The 23,021-nt window shown below is 31.9% G+C and overlaps 1 protein-coding gene across 2 annotated transcripts in view; it reads left to right on the top strand.

The window, feature by feature from the left end:
* The first annotated feature begins 239 nt into the window (after window positions 1–239).
* The window catches only part of LOC129219807 (transcription factor 12-like), a 95,537-nt gene continuing 72,755 nt past the window's right edge, over window positions 240–23,021 (top strand). For both annotated transcript variants that reach the window (XM_054854110.1, XM_054854111.1), the window contains exons 1-4: window positions 240–554; window positions 1,115–1,179; window positions 1,278–1,380; window positions 6,235–6,257. In XM_054854110.1, the coding sequence (XP_054710085.1) occupies window positions 479–554; window positions 1,115–1,179; window positions 1,278–1,380; window positions 6,235–6,257 (267 nt within the window). In that variant the 5' untranslated portion in view covers window positions 240–478. The remainder of the gene's footprint in view (window positions 555–1,114; window positions 1,180–1,277; window positions 1,381–6,234; window positions 6,258–23,021) is intronic.

Raw genomic sequence — 23,021 nt, 5'->3', positions numbered from 1 at the left:
GAAAGAATCGTGTTTGAAATGCAAGGTTAACCTTTCCCGTGAAATATTTCTGATAAAAATTTCAAAAGATTGCTCTTGTAAGCATAAACGAAGCGTTTTTAAGCCGCAGAAATATGTGACGGCTCTTCGCTGAAAAAGTGCATTTTAAGCAAGAAAGCGAAACGTGTTAAAAATGTCTCTTAACTGTAACCGTTAATATTTCAGGCTACTCTTTGATTATGAACTAGCAGCGTCCTGAATCGCGTTACAATTTACTTTATTTTAATTAATTTATGCATATAGTTTGAAGATCATTCTTCAAATAAATGCTGAATTTGTTTGCGATGAATGTTAATATCTCTTGAATGTAAAGCATGAGAGCTCCCGCCCTCTGCTTGCAGAGGTCGAAAAGCCAAGTCCCAAATTAAATGTTTTTTTTAAAGAAATTTTATAAAAAATTATTTTGTAATATACATACATAAATATTTATTCTTTGACTATGGGAAGTAACGAGGAGCATTTGCATTTATATGAAGTATTTCAGAATTGTTTCAATAAAATAGCATATCGACGTGGTGAGTTTTCCTTCGTTTGTTACAGTTGACATTTTTTTTTAATATCCGATATGTGAATTTATGATCCTAATTAAAAAGTTATTATGCTTCGTGTAATGCTAATTAAGAAAGCTATCTCTGTGTTGGATTGCGTTGTTTTTTAGTTTCCTCTAGATATTCAGTATTGTTTCTTTATTGTTTATATTTTCTAGTACCAATATTCTTTTGTTATGGTGACAGCTTTTTTTTTTCTTTTCTTTTCTTAAATAATTTTCATTTTGCTGATGGTAACTATGTAAAAATAATGCGAATATGTATCAAAACGAAATTTCTTTCATTGTTTAACTTTGAATGAATTTATTTATATACCAAACACGAAATTTATCTCTGCTTATAGACTCATGTTATGTGTTATTGATTGTACTTAAATTAATTCTTTATGTTCAATATAATCATCGTTTTTATTTTTCTCTTGTTTTTTTTAACGATTAATATTTCAATAAGATGTTTGACTTATTCATTGATTTATTTTTTGGCATGGAAATTTATGTATGTGTTAAAATTTTCTCATTATATTACAGATAGTAACAGAGATGTGCCATATGATGTTTTATATGAAAATGATTGTGATAAAGGCTTGCCAGAGGTAAAAATTACTTTTCCTTCATTAAAAAAAAAATATATATATATATATATCCTGCTTTATGCATTTGTAATTATTTTAATTAAAATCTTTTTTTCAAGGATCCCTTGTCTAACTCCCATGCTACACGAGGATTAGAAGATCCACTAGTTAATCCTGAGAATCCTCCTGATCATTGGCCCTTAGGCTGCAATGTTTATGATGGTTAGTTCACTTCAGAAATGCTTAAATGCTCTCTTTAATTGATTGATGTAGAGGTGATAATTATGTGTAAACAAATTACCAAAACTTTTTTTTCAGATATACATGAGTTGTTGTCGTTTGCAAGTTTAATGACTTTTTTTTCTGTTGAACTTTACCAGATTGTAAATAACCTAATATTTTTATAGTTAGTTAGGTATTATATGCAATGCTGGTAGTGGGGGGGGGGGGGCACAGAGGGACACCGTCCTATGAATTATTTTGGGATTAATGTAAAAATAAAGCAAATGTATTATAAATTGGTTTCAAACCACCCAGTGGTGAACACAGGAGTTTTCCAAGGTTAAAAGCCTCATTCTCATATCAAACCCCAATACGGCATTAAACATATTAACTTGATTTTATTTATTCCCGAGAAGGAAAAACTATAAAAAAATTAACTATTGAATAAATAATTAGCATTATTTAATGAAATATATTTAAATTAATAACCAGAAAGCAAAATAATTTACACTTTTTATTAGAACTGAAATTATTGTTGCCTTTGTTTGAAATTATTCTATGAATAAAATAAATAAAAATCAAGACCTATGGGAGGGGTCTGAACTTCCTGGACCCCTCCCTTGTGTTCTCCACAGAATCCACCTTTACTTTTGGTGAGTCCACCCAAACTCCAAGGGGATTTCCCCTAAATCCTTTTTTGACAAATACAGCACTGGCTATTTAAATATATTTTTTCTAATAATTAAAGTAAAATAAGAAGAACAAAGTTAGAGGAGATAATTTGTTGATATTAGAAAATATGAAGGTTGTTTCATTTTAGTAATAAACATAATTTAAATCAAGTGTTCTTCCGAAATGAATAAATACCTTTGTGCTCTAGGTAACAATAGTAAGCAACATATATCAAACACAAAATAGCAAATCGATTCCAGACACTTGTTTGGATTTAAAAGTAGAGATGCGCTGAATACTATATTTTGCCAACTGCCAAATATTTGGTTAAAAAATTGAACCAAATGTTTGATTTAATATCAAAAGTGTGGTTAAAATTTTGTAACTATAATATTCAAATTTTTAGCCATTTTAAAATAGAAAATGTTTATCAATTTTGGGAACTGTTAATGAATTTTATTTAACATCCTAAATTTATTTAAACTACCAGTTATTTTTGGGGTTTACTGGCCACTGGCTAATATAAACTCAAGCATTAGTAAGTACACAATGTATTATTGCTATCTGCTGAATGAAGTGGAGTGGGATTATAGTTTTGGAACAAGGTTCAAAGTGGCCGTCAACAATGCTATAGGGTCCCCACTAGCTTTTGGGGGCTTACTGGCCACTATTAATTTTTTTTAGTCTGATGCAATATTGTTGTTCTTATAAAGTTGTTACTGCAATTACACTTGATATGCATTCATATTGTATTGCGATCGATAATGCTCTTTTAGTGTTACTATGAATTATATTAAATTCAGACTATACTAAAGATACTGAGTTATTTGTTAAAATAAGGTAGGTGCTGGTATAGGGCCTAACTAAGGAAGGTTTGAAATAAAATGCACACTAAGTATCCAGATCAACAAATTGTAATATTAATTGAACATACAGATCAATTACTACAAGAAACTAACAAAAAATCACCAGTTTTTCAGAAAACAAACTTGAAATAAAACATTTTTTAGAACCTTCTCATTAGGCCTTATTATACTATGGTAGGGTAATAAGGCCTAAGAAGTTTAACATTCTTAAATAATCAAAATAAGCGTCTAACATTGATGATTGAGATCAAGTGTAATATTTATGCATTAGTCATGCTTAAAGTCTACAAAAGGACAAAAACATTCTTTGTTTAACAACTGTCGGGGCACTCAAAATTATCTTTGTCCTAGACTCATACTGAGCATTCCTTATGATAACACTTGCCGCATTTTAGGTATAGTCTCAAGTCTTTCATCTTATCCTCTCACAAGTGTGTGACAGTAACAAATAGCATTATTTTCTTTAGTATCATTTCCTTCATTGAGGGTTTACTTTATTTTTATTTTCTTCTCTTTCTTGTTTCTGTCAAACAAGTCTGAAGACTGGGTTTCTCTGGTAATTAATGGCTTTTCTTCTAACAACTGGGGTTTTTTTCTCTCATAGTTTTCTCTGGTGTAGGCATAAGCTCCTGAAATGCTGTACTTTTTAATGGAGCAAGCCAGCCGCTCATTGTCTTTTTCATCCTCTAAACTAGAACCGTAAACCATGTGGTATAACTTTTCAGGTCTGCTTGGGGTACTACTATAACACTGAACAAATGGTAAATAATCGTAAATACTTATAAACATCCATAATATATTGAGAAAGATTTAAAATAAGATGTAAAACTGATAATCATTGTTGCAAAAACAAAGGAGTATAATAAGGCCCACGTTCAATTTTGTTAGGCCTTATTAGCCATTGACATTGTGTACAAAGAACTACACAAAAGTACAAAAATTGTTTATAAAGATAATTCAGACATCAAAGATCGATAAAAGCATTGGCAACAGAAAACTGGAGCGGAAAACTATATCTAAAAGTAATATTATAAAAATTATTCAACATTCAGTTGGACGATTTTTTATTATTCGTATTTAACAACCACACTGCGCTAACGAATAGTGTTGCAATGGTCACAACAAGTGAGCAACATGTCATGACCTGTATGAAGTGCCATCTATGAGTGTTAGTTACCAACGAGTGCTTCCTTGGGTGGATTGGATACAAAAATTTTAAATTGTATTTTTGTTGTTTAGGCCTTATTAGCCGACAGGCCTTTCAATGCTCGCACCTACCTTACAGAAAAAAGTTACAATCCCTTAGCCATTGAAATGGCTACAGCCATATCTGTCTGATATCCTAATTAGCAAAAGCAGCATCAGTGATAAATTGATGAAAAAATTCAAAAATCTCTTAAGGTTAATCCTTCACAAGAACTAATACTAAATTAAAAATTTCAAAAACTCAACACCAGACCCTGATTGCCGACCTAATATTAAGATGAACTTAGCCAGTCAGAGCTCATGTAAATTTTAAATACATTTAAATTTTTTTCTAAAAAATGCCGAAACGAGAAGAAAAAGATAATTACAGTTGTAGTTGGAGCAAATCTAACCTAGCAGCATTGCAAAGATTACGCACGTTATAATTCTAACATTACTTTGCTGCCTCATTGATTTTGCCCGAGCTATAGTAAAACTTGCTAGTCACGAGTACTCTTTTTGTGTGCTATAAGACATGCTTTACAACATTTGATTTTTAACATATACAGTTGACGCCACTTAATGTGATCACGGTTAATGTTACCATTCGCTTAATGTTATATCAGAATCTGGAAGTCCTGAAACACTTGTATATCGACACGCGTTAAAAAAGTCGAATATTGTAATCAGTCTTCGTTTATTGATAGCACTTTTTCATAAACTTTTAATCTTTTCCACCCTTTTTCCCCCTCAATCAACAGAAATACAAAGACAGACCCTGACAAAACTAAATTTCTATGTGGCATTTTGTGGTTTCAAAAAGCAATGCGATCTTTTTCTGGAAAAGTAATAACAGGAAATTTGTTTGTAGTGACCACAGACTCTAAGATGCTTTTTGTTTGCACGTGCAAAAATTCAGTTGTTTGAAATATTGCTCCTGGTAAGCTCCTCCCTTTGGGAGAGTATTAATGTAGCTTCCAGTGAATCAAGTCATCTTCTTATCAGTAAATCATAAGAATGTTTCTTCTTGTCCAGTTACGCTAAAAACTTCACTTTAAACGGTGAAAAATGTTAGCAATGGAGAAAAATGCAATGATTTAACCGTTAAGGAAAAAATGTACATTTTAAAGGGTTTCGCCAATTTAACCATGATGAATCAAAGAAATGCTGCTGCATAGCTAAAAATTTCTCAGCCATTTTTTGTAAATTAATAAAAAACCATAGCGAGATTGAAAACAAAACAATGTAAAGCTAAAAAAAGTTTAAACAAGCAAAACCATGCTTTAAAAGTTGTGAAGTTGAATTTTCTTTGAAACTGATTTACAAATATTAGGGAAAAGGATACACGAGTAAATGGTCCGTTAATGCTGCAGAAAACAGAAGATCTTGTTTGAAAAATGAGCCAGAAAGACTTGGCATCCGCCAGATGGGTTAATCAATGAAAAAAAAAAGCTTTTCTTTTCTGCTAATTTACTAATTTATAATTCAAAGCTGCATTTAGTTGACTCATTGCCACTTTAATTTGCAGTTGTAAAAATGACTTTTAGAAAAATTCTGTGTGAGGACTCCTTCTACTTGGGACTTTTTTTTCGTGGTCCCTTGAAAGTCGTTAAATACAGAATCTACTGTAGTTGCAATATTAAAATCTCTTAAATGTCCAATTGTCCTTTTTCATTATATGTACTTATGTATGCATAACCCTATTTTTCTTTCGGCAAATTGAAAATCTCCACCTTCCCAAAAAGTTACATTCGGTGGGCCCCTAGATGTGATCTTAGCAATAAGTTATTAGCGTGCCATGAAAGTAAAAAATTGTTCTCAAAATGCTCCATATGTGATTCAAATGCTTTAGTCAGTTCTAAATGCATTGATAAGAATAATTGTGGCAATTGTAATAATTTTAAAAATTAGATTACACGACATATTTTGTAATTTAATCTTTACAAAGCTCTACTAAGAATATTTCACAATTTCATCTCATCTTCGTACACAGGGACTAAAATTCAGGATAGGAAGGTGTCATCTCTCTCCAAAAATTGAAATTAAAAGGCCCTGTGTACACATTTATTGTATATACAGTGTATAAAATAATTTGCATTATGCACTTTTTTAAATTATTGTTATTTTTTAGGTAACGGAAATAAGGGTCAAAATGTAAGTGTTGTATTTCATTAGTTATTATTATTATTAATATTATTATTTTTTGAAAGTGGACTGACTCTTTGCATGTCATGTTTTGTGTGATCTAAAGTATGAAAGGAAACCTTGAGACAGATATCGATTAAGGGAATTTTTAATAGTACAATTTTTGCTGAAACAGGATTTGCAGAAAAAAATCAACAAGCATATATATGCTGTAGATATGGGCAATTCTTTAAAAAAGTTCTTTTAGAAACAAAATTTTCAGCTTTTCACAAGGGTTGCAGTTTGGTATTTTTAGAAAGACAACATAAATTTGTTAAATTGCAAAAAGTTTACAAATCATCTTCATTTATTATCTCACTTCAGAGATATATTAAGGGTTAGATTTGGTAAATTTGACAAAAATTGTCATTTTTATGCAATTTTTTCACAGGTTTCTTTAATTTTTAGTAATGAATCAATTGATTAACGATTGCTTCGTTAAATCTATCACCAAAACTCAAAACATCCATAGTGTAAAAATTAACTAAAATCAAGCATCTAAAATACAGTCCAGTCTCGACTTACGTGAGGGATGCGTTCCAAGACTCCTCGCGTAAATCGAAATTTCGCGTTGTGGAAAAGGGTTGGTTTGCAAGTTTTCTTATGAACATACTTCATTATTTTAGACATTCATAAAGCAACTCTCAAACTGTTTTGAATCATAACTATGTATTACTATTTCCTTACATAAAGAACTACATTTTTATTTTAAAAAAACAGTATAATTCAACATAAAATACTGTTACAATGCACAAAAACAGTGTTCGACAGAAAAGAGAGACATAACATAAGACAGTACCATACGTACAGTTTGTAGCAATAATAAAATTCAGCACTATAATAGTACTGAGCTCTGTAGATACAGTAGTTGTATTTATACTCGTCACTTAAAAGATGAAGATGTTTTTTTTTTGTGCTGAGAGCGATCGGATTGTTATCAGTCTTGTCTTGACAACTCATGTAGCATGCACATCAGGGGTGTTTGTTATCTGGAAGTTCCGAAAAACTTGGGTCGCCGTTTCCGAAAATTTTGGGTTGACAACACATTCTAAAATTAATAAATTATTAGAAAAAAAATTAAACATTTTTTTTCAATGACTTTTGTAATCATATTTGAATAGTTTTTATGGTGGTCTGAGCTTCCTCATAGTTTTTGAAAATTTCACATGTCCTTAGAAATTATTACTTGAGTCCACCTTCATTCCTGATACACATCAATCAACTCGTCATAAGATGAAAGAATTGATCTGCTCTATGCCAAAATTATTCTTCCGAAAATTTTCGTGTTTTGGGCGAGAAATTCACGTAAACTCCAAAATTCGTTTCTTGTGAAAAACTCGAGTTATAACCATTTCGCGTAAGTCGAATCGCGTTGTAGCGTGAGTCGACTGTATTATAAATTCTGTGTTCAGTATAACTCCATAGTCTATCATTACTAACAGCATGTTTATAACTTTGCACTGGATGGTAATGACATTTTAAAACATTTCATCTTACGTACGAGATATAAAATATGTCTACCTTCATTAAAATTTTACATATTTTGAACAAAGATTTGCTTAATATAAGCATAAAAAGAACAAAATCACACAATAATTTTAAAAGTAACTCATTATGAGTAAGGATGGTATTGACGGCCATAAATATTTTTCTATTGATTTTGATATTAAATATGCAGGGTTGCCATACCACAAGTAAACCTGAAGAAACAGGGAATTCAAAAAAAGTTTTTTTTTTTTTTTTAAAAGAAGGAAAAAAACGGATTATCCGGGGATATTTAGAAATTTCTTTAAAAACCTGGAAAATGCAGGAAAATTTAAAAAATGAAAAAATAAATAATGATTAGTTGAAGTTGTGAAATTCAATTCCTGCACATATAAACTATCAAAAAAATTTTAATAATAAAAAAAATCACAAATAAAACAAAAAATAGGTAATTTTAAAGGGTTTTTTCTAAGTCAAATATTAAAATGTATATCATAAAAGCAAACATTATTTATTGTTTAATTTGACATGCATATATTTATTGTTTTATTTTTCATGCATCTTGAATTTTACGCCAAGTTAATTTAGAGAGCATGAGATTTGCTATCATTATTTATTGCTCTGCTTAATTTTTGCATTTTCTATCTTTTACGGTCCAAGTAAGGAATGATTAAGACATGTTTTTTTTTTTTTTCATAAAAAAATAAATTGGGCTGCCAGTTGCTTTCAGTAATCATGAAAGCCTGTCAAAACTGTTGGATGGTAATGAAGTAAAAAGCTAGCGACAAGTGTTGACTACGCAAGAATGTAATTAATGTGTATGAATGTGTACAATCAAGCATAAAAGAAACTTTATTTCAAATTAGAATACTTGAAGCATTGTAACAATCTATTTTAAAGATACATTTTAGTTTTTTTTTTGTAGTCTTGGCAGAATTTACAGAAACTCTGACCAGGGACAGTGGATCGTAATGATATATTAGTACTAATGTTAAGCCTGCATATAAATACGTAACATTTAAAATAGTTAAATGCCTGTTATTTTGTTCTTTAGAAGATGAAAAATAAATAATAATAGAAAAAAAAATAGAAAAGGCTTTCCTAAGGTTTCTATGAGACTGGGATAAGAAATTGCACTTTTTAGAGAATTGCCCATATATAACGTGATGCAACAAATCCTCGGTGCCAGATAGCCTGGAAAAACTAGAAAGAAACCTGTTATGAGAACAAAATTTTTAATCTAGAGAATTTTCACTCTTTCTGTTGTCTTCAAAATTCAAGTATGCCCAATATGTTACACACAAAGTTATATTGACTCTTGTAAAAATTTGTTTTTCAATTATCCTTTTCTTTTTCTTTTTTTATGAACAACATTATGCATGATAAACCTCTGTTATATGTAAAAACAAATAGGAAAAATTTGGTTACTTAGCTTGAAAAGTTCAGAAAGTTGTCAATTTACCTATAAGCAGAATAGTACCTTCATGTAAGCAGCTGTATATCTTTTAACATGTTCATTGCTAATCACGCGATGTCACATAATGCAAACAGTTCCTCCTCGTCTTTCGGTATTATGTACCAAGTCTGACATCATGGGCAACAGAGGAACCATTTATCAGCAGCAAATGCATTAATGCATCCTAAACTGAACAAGGAAAATTTCTTTGAAAGTTTTATTTTTTTCCTCCAATGTTTAAAATTTGAGAAAAAGTAAATTTTTTGAATACTTCAAGGTAAGGTAAGTACTTTTCTCTGCTTTTGTTTTAATTTCTGTTTTTCTTTTTTTAGTTTTACAAATCTTATTTTTTGTGATTGAAGTGTTAAGTTGTTCATCACAAAATTGGAGTGTGGCAGAACCGGATTTAGCTTTTGAACCACTCCGTGTAAAAGGAAAAAATTGCGCCCCTTGTGAACTGCATGTATAAAGAGCCTTCCCCCCAACAAATAAAAAAATACATGCTCTTTTTTTAAATTTTTTGGCAAACACATAAAATGTGTCAAAGTAACTTGGCAATTAATGTAAATAATAATAATTTTTAAATCGGTTGACAGATTTGATTCTGGTGATTTCCAATTTTCCATTCATGAGACAGCTGTCTGAGAGAGAGAGAGTGGGTCCTTACTAGAATATGAGCACACAAATTAGGGGACTTGTGTTACCTATGTGGAATCTGGAATTAGTAGAATTATGCTGTTGTGTTACATGCATATTACTAATCCTTTTTCTATGTTCAAATAAATAAATAAATAAAGTAAGACAAAACAGTCGGATGTCTTTTCATCCATAAGCTCATTATTTTTTGCATTGAAAAGGGCGTTCCCTGTAAGGCCAAAACACGTGTCTGCTGTAATTTACAAATTTGTGCTTCTTCTAACGTTGTTTTGTCTTACTTTACTGTTCAGCACAAAGGTATTTATTTATCTTAAATAAATAAATAGTTTGAATTTTGAGATTTTGAAATCAGATTATGTTTTTAGCAATCACAAATTGCGATAGGACAATACTCGTTAGGTTTTACTCGTTGGGTTCTATTAATGGCTCTTATCGCAACGAAAATTGGAATTCAAGACTTTAAAAATCAAATGAATGCCAGGGGCTGGTTGTTATGTGCTGAATGCTGTGTGCTAGATACCTTTTCGTGGAAAAAAGATGGTGTACAGTCGAGAAGGTCATATAGATAATTCGATTCCGAGGCTCGTGGAAGTCTGCGTTATAATAGAAAAATAAAATCAAGGGACGGACATAGTTCAACGTTTTATTGAAAACAATTAACAATTCGTGATTGCTCAGAAAAAAAGAGCAATGTGAACATTGCGTCATGGGTAAATTTTGCGCATAAATAGGGGGTTCAGGGGTTACACCCTGGAAAGTTTTCCGAATAGTAGCTCTGAAAACACTATTTTAGACAATCTTTGATGATATAAGGAAGAGAAGGAATGTTAAGGGGACCTTACTTTGGAATTTTTCGAACTTGAAAGCTCAAAACAAAATTTTAAACGATTCGAAATTTTAATTCTGTAAACAAAATTTGAAAAAGGGAAGGGAAGAAGGAGTTGTCGATACGTCTAGAGAGGAAAAGGGAAGGGAAGAAGGAGTTGTCGATATGTCTAGAGAGGAAAATCCCCCAACCCCCTCCTAAAAAAATTGTAGTTGTGAGCAATCTTTGTCTTTTTTTATTTATTTCTATTGGCGCTTTGTTAGAGGCTTTGACTTTTGTAGACCTAATTTGATCTCCCGATGTAGCATCCATTCTTTCATGTGGCACCGTGCCACGATAATATTGACTTCCAGTTTCCGTATCAGACGGAGGTACTTGTGCTCTTACAATGCTAAACTGAGCTGGGAATTTAATTTTTCCGAGAGTACTTCAAGCCAAACGAATAAATCGAAGGATCTTTCACATGCCGCATTATTATAAGACTTGGGCGCTGCCTATTCTATGCATCTTGAAAATCCATCGATTGGAGCCAAGTTTGAACCTGTGTCTTCAGGTGTAAGATGCCAACGCCTAACCGTTACCAGGGGTCTGGCCAGAGGATATTTGGGTCCGTTAACGGACCCTTCACAAAAATCCGATCAACCAAAACGGACCTTTCACAAATCCCGATCAAACAAAACGGACCCTTCACAAAATTCTGATAAACAAGATCGGATCTGTCAAATTGTTTATTTATTGAAAGAGCAAATCTGAAAGCAAAATAACGCATATTTCTGTGTATAAACCGATAATTTTTGGAACCTTTTTTTAAGTCAAATTAGAGGGATCAGCTTATACAAAATTGGCTAATTTTGGGAAAAAAAAAAAAAATCGGCACTCTTGGGATGCTCCTGCAAGCAATAAATAATTGCTACTGCCAAATAAATATAATGGTTGTTTGTTTTATCACAGCTAATTAGCAGCGGAGTTTTTGTAAACTTTTCTGAAAAGGCATTGGTAAGCACTTTTCTCCGCTCATGATTTAATAAACAATTATAATATATATCTGCGAAATGAACTTAGAACTGCAAAGGGATAGTAAGGGTGAGGAAAAAATATGATCGCTTCAGATAGTGTTACCAACTTCAAAATTATCACCACTTAGCGTCTGGCGTTGAACCTTTATAATGACTTGATTAGAAAATAGTCTCATCATTTTGCCAGCTTGTCAATATTTGCGTTTTTACGGTGCGGTGCTATGTTTAATTGTTATTTTGGGAGAAAATTATATGGGTTCTGATTTTTCGATGCTGACAAGGATGATTAACTTTAAATAAACTCTTTTAATTACAGTTTTTTTTTTTTTCTTTAGATGTCTACATTTTGAAAAATGCAATCTTTTAACATCCGATATGAGAATCATATTTTGTTCTTTTTTCAAGCTAACTTCGCTTTATTAGGATTCAAATAAATGAAAAGTCTCTTTATTTCTGTTAGAACTCTCATTTCAAGTTTTTAAAGCAAAATTCCATTTTCTGTTATGTGTCAAAAATTAAAATGCTAAATAGATGGTTGATTTTATTTTATTTTTTGGGTCAACTGTGTCCACAGATATTAATGATATGTTTATCATAGGACTCTAAAATGCAATTTTAAAATAATTTTATCAAAAATTTTTTTTTTACAAGCCGTTTTTATACTTTTGATGCCTTCACTTTGAGAATTGCGATCTCTTTGCATCCGCTATGGGAATCCGATTTTTCGAATTTTTAATGATTATTACGCTTTGTTAAGAGGTAAACAATTGAAATATCTTTTTATTTTTGTTAAAATCACGGAGTTTATAAGTTTTTAAACGAAATTCTGTGCTTTTTAAGAGTATCTTGGGTCAAAAAGTTGAATGCTGAGCCCTATTCTGAATTTTATTTTATTTATTTATACTTTTGTTACAATTATTTTAAGTACTGTACAGAAATATATCTAGTATAATTTAACATAATGCAGAATGGTAGATAAATATTGATACTTGAAAGAGCGATACTCCCCCCCCCCCCCCGCCAAATATCAGAAAAAAAATCCAGAATGATTTTCTCGACGTAGAAGAGGAAAACACTCAACTTTAAGTTTAATTGATGCAGTTTGTGCCACCTCTAAATTCTAAAATTTCGTTTTAACAAAATTTTTTTTTTTGGCGAAATTTTTTGATTTTTCACAAAATTAATTCATTTTTCACAAAATTATTTGATTTTTCACAAAAAACGGACCTTGTGAAAAATCCTGGACAGACCCCTGGTTACACCACTCGGTCGGCAAGCAACACTTGTTGAAGTAAGGAAACAGGATGGTGTCTGGGATCATCCCCCATACATTTTTCGTCCAAAATACGTAATTGTAAGCCATCTTAAGAGAAGGGCTGGGATTGGAGAATTCTCCATCGTAAATTGTCAGAAGTTTTAATTTCCAAAATCACAGTTTTAGACGATCTTCGAAATATTAGGATGAGAAGAGTTAAGTACCTATCCCTTCGGAATTTTTCGAAATTGAAATCGTTTAAACAAAAGTTGATCTTTAATAGTGAAAAGGAAAGGTTCGGAAGAACTTCCGCGAAAACTTTTCAAAATTGAAATTACAACTACGCAAATTGTAAGCAATCTTTGATGACGTTACGGGAAAGGGTAAGATTCGCGCAGACTTCCTCCGAAATTTTTCCAAATTAAAGTTTTGAAAACAACTGTACACAATCTTCGATGATGTTATGAGGATCAAGTTAGAGGGTTCTAGGGTTTCCACTAGTCCTAGGAACCAGGGCTGTGGAGTCGGAGAGTCGGAGTCGTTGGAAAACATGCCGACTCCGGGCTTCTTTTTTTCTTTCCTTTTTACTGACTCTCTTTGTATTTTTTAAAAACTGAATACCAATTGGTTCGATTACATGTATAAAAAGATACTAATTAGAAAATAACTGCCGTTATGGCAAATCAGCTAGCTTGAGTGCTTACCGAACTTTCAGCAGCCGTCCCCTAGTTTGCTTGCTTTTTAACTTAACTAATAGCAACTGTCAGGAAACGGTTTTGTTGCCTAACATTTTCAAGTAATCACTTTCAAATAAAAATAGAAATATAGTGTTTTGTTTGATCTCAGTTATAAAATAGTTAAAGAAACGTAACAAATTAGTAAGTCGAGGCCCGTAGCTAAAGTTGAAACTTTTAAGGGTGATCGGCAAATTCAAAGAAGTTCTGGCGCAAAAGCACGAATCCAAAAGATCCGATGAAATAATCTAATGTTTTTTTTTTCTTTTTTAAGACTATTTCTATAAGCTTGGTTCCCACTAAAAAGTATGGAACAAAATAATGTAAATGATTTCTTGATTACAGCACTCAGTTATTTCTGTTAATCTTAAAATAGCCGATAAACAGCCAATAAAATTTAAATTAAAAATTTAGCGAAGAAGAAATATAGGTATAGTAAAAGCTATTCGTGCAAATTTGTATACCGCCACATTTTGTGTAAAAATAATTCCTGACTTATATGTGCCCTATTTTCGTGGACATTTTATTGATGAAATATAATTTAAAATATATTTGCGATAATTTTCAGAATTAAAATATTTATATTTTTTATAAACTCTGAAATTAACTTTGGGTGTCATCTACCAGATAGGTGTCAACCGAACCACCCATCCTCAAAAAATTGGATTTTGAAAAAAAGCTTTTTTTCTCTCAAGATACAGCTTTCAAAAATTGAAAGCACACGATTTGATCAATATCTATTTGTTAAACATTAAAGCGGGGCAAATTACAGGTAATTCTTTTCAATTTTTTTAAAAGGGATTTTTAAGTCATCTGACTTTTTAACTCGTAACTATTGGAAAATTTTATTTTTAAATTGAATTTCTAACGGTGTATGCGTCTTGGGTTTACCATGAAAAACAAAATATGAAATTTTTATAAAAAGGAATTAATATTTCAATCTCTGTTTAGAGGTTTTCCCCCTTCCCCTGAAGGGAGAGATGGAGTTGAAAAAATACAATTAAAAAAAATCCGGAGTCAGAGTTGGGCGTTTCCAAAATCCAGGAGTCGGGGTCGGAGTCGGCGATTTTCCTTCCGACTCCGCAGCCCTGCTAGGAACTCTTTCGAAATTACAGTTCTAAAAACGCAACATTATTTTTTTTTATATTTTCACTCTTACCTTACATTTTAATATGTTTGAATTCAAACGCTTACAGCCCCATTAGAATATTTCATTGTTTTGGACGAAGGTGTTTTTATTTATTTATTATTTTATTTTATTTTTGACTTTTGTGTGGTAACTATGGTCATTTTTTCTATTATGTTTAATTTTAAATATCGTGCCTCATTAATCTCCTGCAGAATTCTTGTTTTAACCTTCATTTTTTCCCTTCAACCATTTAACAACCTCGCGAAATCACCGTTATCTTCCTTTTCGTGAAATTTAGTCCTATAACAGTAACTTTTTTTTTCCTGTTTAAAGATGTTTGAAATGTTCATCTCAGCGGCTCTTAGTTGGTTTTTCTTATTAGTACAGATGTTCTCTGATATTTTTCTAAATATATGTAAATGTATATATATTTTTCAAATTTGCATTTTGCTCTCAATTTTTACAGAAAAAAATTGTAATTTTCGTTATTTTTTTTTCTTTTAAATCTTAACGCCGCGAAGGATTTCCTTTCGTTACATAAGTAAAATCAAATTGGCTGCCCGTTTTCTGAAAAACTGAGCGGGGTAAACATGTGTTTACCCCGCTCCCCTCCCCCCTCCTGGAGACTATGGGCACTCCAATTGTCATTGTGATCTTCCAAAAAATTCATAATTCGGCAAATTTTGCCTGACGATTCTGCAAATTTGGAGACATAATTGAAACATTTAAATTCCTTAATGTAACTATTTACTAGAGATGTAAGTACATGTGTGCATATCCATAATTTATCATTCTGCAAAGTTGGAGCTCCGTTCGGCAGAGAATTTTTCTCCTCCCAAAAGTTTAAGTTCGGGGCACCCCTGCTAGTGTTGATCCAACTGATGATTCTCCTTCGTTTCAAATGCTTTTAAAGTCTCTGTAATTAGTAAAAGATCTAACACCTTTTACTTCAAACTTGTGCAGACTACAGTATAAAGGGATATTGCGATGCATCCTTTTCATTTGTTGATGGTGCCAGTATTTTTTCCAGAGAACTTAGTTTTTTTTTTTCAGCCGCTCAGTTGCAAATGTTTTTCTCATTTTGATTTGGCAATTTTGCGCCCCTCAAAAATTTTTACTCCGTGCCGGGGCACAAACTGACGGAATATTAGTCCGGCCCTGAGTGTGGACAAGCCAAGTCACTCTGAATTATTCTATTAACTGGGGCAAAAGAATTTGCCCAGTGCCTAAAAATTTTTCCTGGCTCCTAACAGGGTTGTTTACCACTTGATTTAAACCGTAGTTTTAAACCAAATGGGTTTTTTTCAATTTTTTTTTTTTTTTTTTTTTGAAAACTTTCAGTATTTTTCTCCCAAATGTTTTCATAATTTTTACATATTATTGCAAAGAGTAAAATCTAGTTAATGCAAAATAACTAGCAAAGCTTTATAGAACAAATTTAATAAATTTAGAAACTTACATGTTTTAAGGTGATGCAAGTTTGCTAAATAGTTTTTATTTTATTTTTTTTAATCTTTTGTATTAGGTACGTAAATATACAAGGCAGACAAACTAAGTTTTTCTAAAATTACATGGAAAAAATCCAAATAGCTCTTTTATAATTTTTAATTATCATTATTTTTCTGTCTTTTGCATTTCAAAATAGTCCAAAAAGCATATTTCAACCAAAAGTTCATATACTACCTAATTTGGTGTCCGTGCCTTTTTCAGCTCCCACCGTCACCTGCAGGTGCGACTCCGTCCCCCGGTAGCCGCTCCTGCTTGGTGGCGTCCTACACACATGCACACTCATACACTACGGACACACACACATACACACAGTGCCTTTACACACATACACACACGCCAACGTGCATACGCACAGGTCTACGCACACACAAAAACCTACACATACACAACTAATAAACACTTCTCCGTTCAAGAGGAGAGCTAGACTTGGAGGGACAGGAGCCGTGACTAGAAACAAGTGAGTAGGATAGTAACCAATGGGTAGGGTTTTGTCCCAACTTGTGATTGCGAAAAACATCATTTGAATTCAAAATTTCAGAATTCAAATTAATTTAAAAAATTTTTTTAAGTTTGTACTGAACTTTTAATGAAAATGTTTTTTTTTTCTTTGATAAAAAAAAATTGTATTCCTAAATGCATTAAACCACGAGAAATAGTGTCTACAATGGAAAACATAATGATTTTCTTAAAACCTACTTGTCCTGTTTTTATAATTGTTGTCACTGATACATTCGGTAAATAACATGATTTGTAACTTTTTAAAAAAAATTTTTAAACAAAATACGCGTTGATTTTTAAAGTTGAATAATGTACATCAAACTTATGATTAATTTGTAGATACTGTGAAATACTTTCTATGTTTAAGAATGTGTGATTTTAATTTAATTTTTTATTTATAATATATAGCTATGATTATGAGGAAATTAATTTGAATTTATTCTTGGTTATTTGTAATTAATAATGTCTGAACTATCACATTAAATTATTTCTTTTTATAATTATACCAAGACCCATTTACGTATTGTATTTTTTATAAATATTTTCAAAAAATATTATATAGAAATCTCCAAGTATGAGGAAATGAAATTACAAGGTTTTACTCTTAATTATTTAATTAATTACAAAGAAATTAGGTTCAAATATGAATATTAAATGCATTCCTTAACAGTTAATTCATAAAATCTTCATGATTTTCCTAAAATAAAATAGTTTTTCTTACAAATAGTAATAAAAACCATAAAAATACGGTTTAAACCAAAAAACCTGGTTTAACCCCCCCCCAAAACCCCCTTTTATACCACCCCTGACTCCTAATAATTTAATATTTTGTTGAACTTTGTGGGTTTTATTGTTTAACAAACATTGTCTGTTCATATTTTTCTCAGTAATAAAGCTTATATTTTGATACACTCATGATAATAATAATTTGTAAAAAATGTGAAATTTGTGAAATAAAAATTTGTAATGTTACATGGAAAAAAACATTCAGATTATTGCTGTTTCATCAGTCGGCATGTAGTTTTGATTTTACGAATATTAGCTGTTTTCACATAAAAAGGAACATTAACCCGATGATTCAAAGGGACCATAAAAATGGAACAGTCGCAATATCTGATTGTGATGGCCAAACATATTTGTTTTTCATTGTTTTTTTTTCATTTAATAGTTAATTCTGGAGGATTCAAATCAATTGTTGAACCCATATAATGTTATTGATGCAAAAGTATCAGAAATCAAACTTGTGACTCATTGCGCAATGCATTAAGGACTATAAGCACATGTGCCAATTACTGGGGACTAGCAAAACTGACTGAAGCACCACTGAATGGCATCCATCATTTCTTCGAAAACCCCAAAAGAGACAAATATTTACTTCTACCCCAGAGGCGTAGCTAGACCCGACTTTCGGAGGGGGGTTTTACTTCTTTTTATATATATATATATATATTTATATATATATATATATATATATATATATATATATATATATATATATATATATATATATATACATATATATATATGTGTGTGTGTGTAAACTTTTTTAGTATTAAAAAAAAAGGGAGGTGAATCTTACATACTTTGGAATAGAGTGCCCCAAGTCTGATATTTGTGTCAAACAAAACAAAAACAAAGAAATTTTTTTTTTTTTTTTAATGTTATGGAAAATTCAACTTTTTTTTTCTTTTCCCTCCATTTAATTTAAAGTGAAATTTTTTAGGAAAGGGGGTGGGATCTTGTCAAAACCAGTCAATCCAAACCAATGAGCGTGTTCCGCTCATTTAAGTGTGACTGCTTAATTTAGAGGCTAACACACATCTACATAAGCTAGCATCCCTGAAAGCTAATAGATACTTCCATTTTCTGCCTGTTAACTGGATGTTTGACTTTCAATCTCATCGGCGGTCAGACTATAAAGACTTTTTACTAACTTGGTTTGCACTAAAAGTATGAAAAAAAATAAAATAAGACTTAAAAAGAAAAATAAAAGAAGAAAATTAAAACATCTAAATAAGAAAATAAAAACATCAGCGCACTCAAAATGTCCGTAGCGAAAACAAGGGATCTTCGGCGGAAGGCTGCCCATTAGTGCCCTGTAACGTAGGCTCGTGACGTTTCAGAACAGTGCACTTATGTGCGTGGATTTTCAAAAATTCATTAAAAATCAATCGCGGTGTTTTAAAATTTGGCTATGGTGTATTTTTTAGTTTTGAGGGTCAATTAACAATATCCAATAGTCAAAATATGAACATTTAATAGGTTGCAACTTCCCTATTGGCTTTCTAGGAAGATTAACAAAAAGACAGTCGTTTGGCGCATTTTCTTGGACAAAGAGTAAAGGAGTGAAATTCACAAGTTTTACATTTAAGATGAACATTTCAAGTTCATGGTTAAAGGTCATTCAAGTTAAAAATCATTTCGCTCTATTATCTGGATTAGTACTGTTCTTTGGTTGCTCTCTTTCTTAAAATTGTGATTCCTTAGAAAACCGAAATAATAGGAGTAAAAAGAAAGTATAAAATTTTTTCAAGTGATGAAAAAAGGAAAATCATAGAATATTGGCCAAGTTAGATTTGCAGCAATTGCTAACCTCAAAAGGATTTAAAAAAAAAAAAATCAGGGACCAAAAAGCAATAAGACTTTTTCTTGAAAAAGATATTCTTAAAGTTTCTTTTACTGTCAAAATGATTCCTTAAACTCGCAATAAAGCACTTAATAATATAATAATAGAATAAATACCAAACAAAACTAACACAGAGAAATTTTAATCAAGAGCCCGCATTGTCTTTAGTATCGATTTCAAATTTTCACCATCATATTCCAAATTTCTATAAAGTTTCTTAAAGCTCCCGTATCTCAAAACCTCTTTCTCTTTCCTGTGAAATTTGAAACATAGAGATTCGACTGTATGCAATATTCTCACTGCGCCACTCACAAAATTAAACATATTTAACAATTTTCAGAATCGATGACGAAGAAAGACTACATATTCGTGGATTTAACAAATCAATCTCATTTATAAAGCGAAGTGTCAAATTTCAGTCAATTATCAAAAAACTGTCGCAGCAGAGGGAGGCGTCTTTATGCTTGAGGGTCACTCATGGAGAAAATTTTCAATGGCAATGGCGCGGGGGGGGGGGGGGAGCAAAATGAATTTTTGACCTTTGTTACTCAGAAAAAAGTCGTTTCGATTTTCTTTTTCTTTCTTTTTCTTTCTCTTCTCTTTTCTTTTTCTCTTTTTTTTCAGACAAACGTTTCGGGGGGGGGGGGGGTTGTCCCCAAAACCCCCCCTCCCTTAGCTACGCCCCTGTTCTACCCACTCAAAGTAACATCTTTCAACTTAACAAAACTTTTGATAACCAAAATTTAAGATATATTTCAAGTCGGATTTTAAAGGATTAATGTGCATGCTTCCCTTAAGCCAGAGAAGAAGCTTTTGAAACAAAAATGGCTGATTTGACACAAGCCACAATTGTTTATTTTTCCTGTATACTGCTGCTGTTTAGTAATATGAATTGAAGTTATAATATTTAAAGTAAATGTATATGTAGTTGGTATATAGCCTTCTACTTTTAAAAGATTGAATATGAATATGAATCTTATTTTAGAACATTTTTGTTGGAAGTGCCAATCACTGGTGCCCTTCCAATTATTGGGGTCGTTACCCTATAATCTAATAGTTTCTCAAGGTTTAAGTTTATTTTCACCATGAAGCTTATCCTGTGAGTCAAATTTGAAAATGAGATCATATCTTGCTACCAATGTGTGTCATACTCTCCTAAAAAGGTTTTAGATTTTGATTTGGAAATTAGAGTAACTACAGAAGCAATAAGTTGTCAATAAACAGAACTTTACATATTCGTTGAGCACTTTACTGTTTATATTCGTTGTGACAAATCTATTTTTCCCGGAGTTCCAAGTTGATTGCCAGCTATCTACATCAGATGCCACTAAGCAATTCTATCAGTCTTGATGTCATCTGGGTGTCAGGGGGGGGGGTGTCCCCCCCCCCCTCTAAGAGCAAAGGTGCTCGGCCTAAAATCATAAAGTAGAAAAATCCCCCTCAAAACAACCCCCCTAAAATGTCAATGGCACGGGCTTAGTGCACCCCCCTTAGGTGGCAGGTGGGCACCCCTGTGGATGTCAGTTTTGACTGCTTAGAATTGGTTTAAATAGGAAATAATGAACAATGCTTCAGTTTTTCTATGAATAAAGGAAGTTACATTTTACATTTGTACATTTTAGGGTGCTAAAAATGGGTATAACAAACTCCTAGAAAGTTAGCAGAGATAATCATACTTAACAATCATGCATGTATAGCTGTAAAAAATATTGCTTCCATGGTTGGTACTGGAAAGTCAAGCTTTTATCAACTTCTGAAGAGATCCATTGGAACTGGAACATTTTCTCCACCAAGAAAGGACAAATAAGGTAGTGAGAAGCAAAGCGATGCAAGTGGCAAAGTTAAAAATTTGGAGATAACCAATACAAATGGTAGGTGAACCCCTCCTCTGTCTTGGGGCAGGAGTAGTACTAGTAGCTCTGGTAGGTGCTGCTGTATAGCATGATTTAGGGGAAAAAATCCACAAAAGCTTACTTAGAACGTAATCTTTATATGCGTTTTACTCAAAACTTGAAAATGTCCACTTACATCCCTTTGCTTCTCACTGCCTCAAATGTGAAAGAAAGAAATTTAAAATAGCAGTGGTTATTTCTCTGAAATAGCATTATTAGACCAACGAGATTTAGTCAATAACTTATTAGACATTTATTGCCAATTGATATTTATATTTATAGTTTTAATATGCAACATAGAGTTCTGCCTGTTGGTCAGAAGAGAAGTTTAGAAAAAATCAATTTTTTCCTATACCTATCAGTTTTTTTTTTTGCTGTTGCGGCCATAGATATATATGCATGTTAAATACGATATTTTTTTCTAACTTTTTAGTTGTTGTTATCCATTTTTGGTATACTAAAAATGAACAAATGCAAAACCTTACTTACTCCTCACAGAAACACATTGAAGAGTTGTTCAAGATACCATTGCAAATACAAATATGGCGACCAGCAACAGGCTCTGAGCCCAGCTAGGCTACCCCCCCCCCCCCCCCTCGGGACGGTACTGATTAAAACTAAGTTCTGAACTTTTACAAATTTCCATTTCTAGAATTGTACGTGTAGAAGGTTTAACTCATACCTAATTGTCGTGCTAGGTGCTACCTTCGAAGTAGTTTTTAATTGTTTAAGTATATCGAGAATCTTTACCTTTTCTTGTGTGCACTGTCAGAAACTTTCTCTTTTTCTTTCCATTTTCACTAACTTCAGATTAAAGAGCTCGTTTGGGAGCCATTCTATTTTATCAACGTTCATATGTAGAATGAAAAAAAAAGTTAAGAATCAGAGAGGTTATTTAGCTTATTTAGTGTCAAAAAAAGTCCATTCTAATCCTCCACTGCTCCATTCAAAAAAAAAAAAAATTCTTGTTGCAGGCGAGCAATTTGCGTCAACAATGAAAAATTCATTACTCATGAAAAACTCGCGTTATAGCCATTTTGCGTAAGTCGGATAGCGTTGCAGCGGGATCTGACTGTACATGAATATTATGCACGAAAATCTTTGAATGTGGACGGAAAACATCTTTAACGATTCAAGCCATTTAAATACTAAACCCAATATAATGAATGTCACCGAGATGCTAGACAATGAGAGTCTTTACTTAGGAACCATGTCGTAATGATTATAACACGAAGGCAAGGTTATTAAATAAACCCATACCTCACTTGAGTTTTTTTTTTATTAATTTATAAAAATAATCATAACTTCCTAACGTATTAGCTTTACTGAAGAATTCAAAAACTATTTTTGTGTGAATTTCAAAACAGTTGCTGATTTGTTCTTAAAGCCATAATGCAGTTGAGACAACATATTGATATGTACTACATGCCATTTCCATTAAAAATCATGGTTTTTCATAGAAACTACCATATGATTTCTTTCATTTTGCATTTTTTATAAGCTGAAAAAGAAATCTATTATTTTGAAAATAGGTTCCTGGATCAAAAAATCTCTTTTAGGTACGCTACATATTTTAAAGAACACATGTTAATTATTGATTCCATCAAAGAAGAATTAGTGGACGATTCACGATAATACGGTCCCTTGAACT

The sequence above is a fragment of the Uloborus diversus genome, chromosome 4 (assembly GCF_026930045.1).
Source record: "Uloborus diversus isolate 005 chromosome 4, Udiv.v.3.1, whole genome shotgun sequence".
NCBI lineage: Eukaryota > Metazoa > Arthropoda > Arachnida > Araneae > Uloboridae > Uloborus > Uloborus diversus.
The sequence above is the reverse complement of the archived record's forward strand: the minus strand, read 5'-3'. Positions and strand labels throughout refer to the sequence as shown.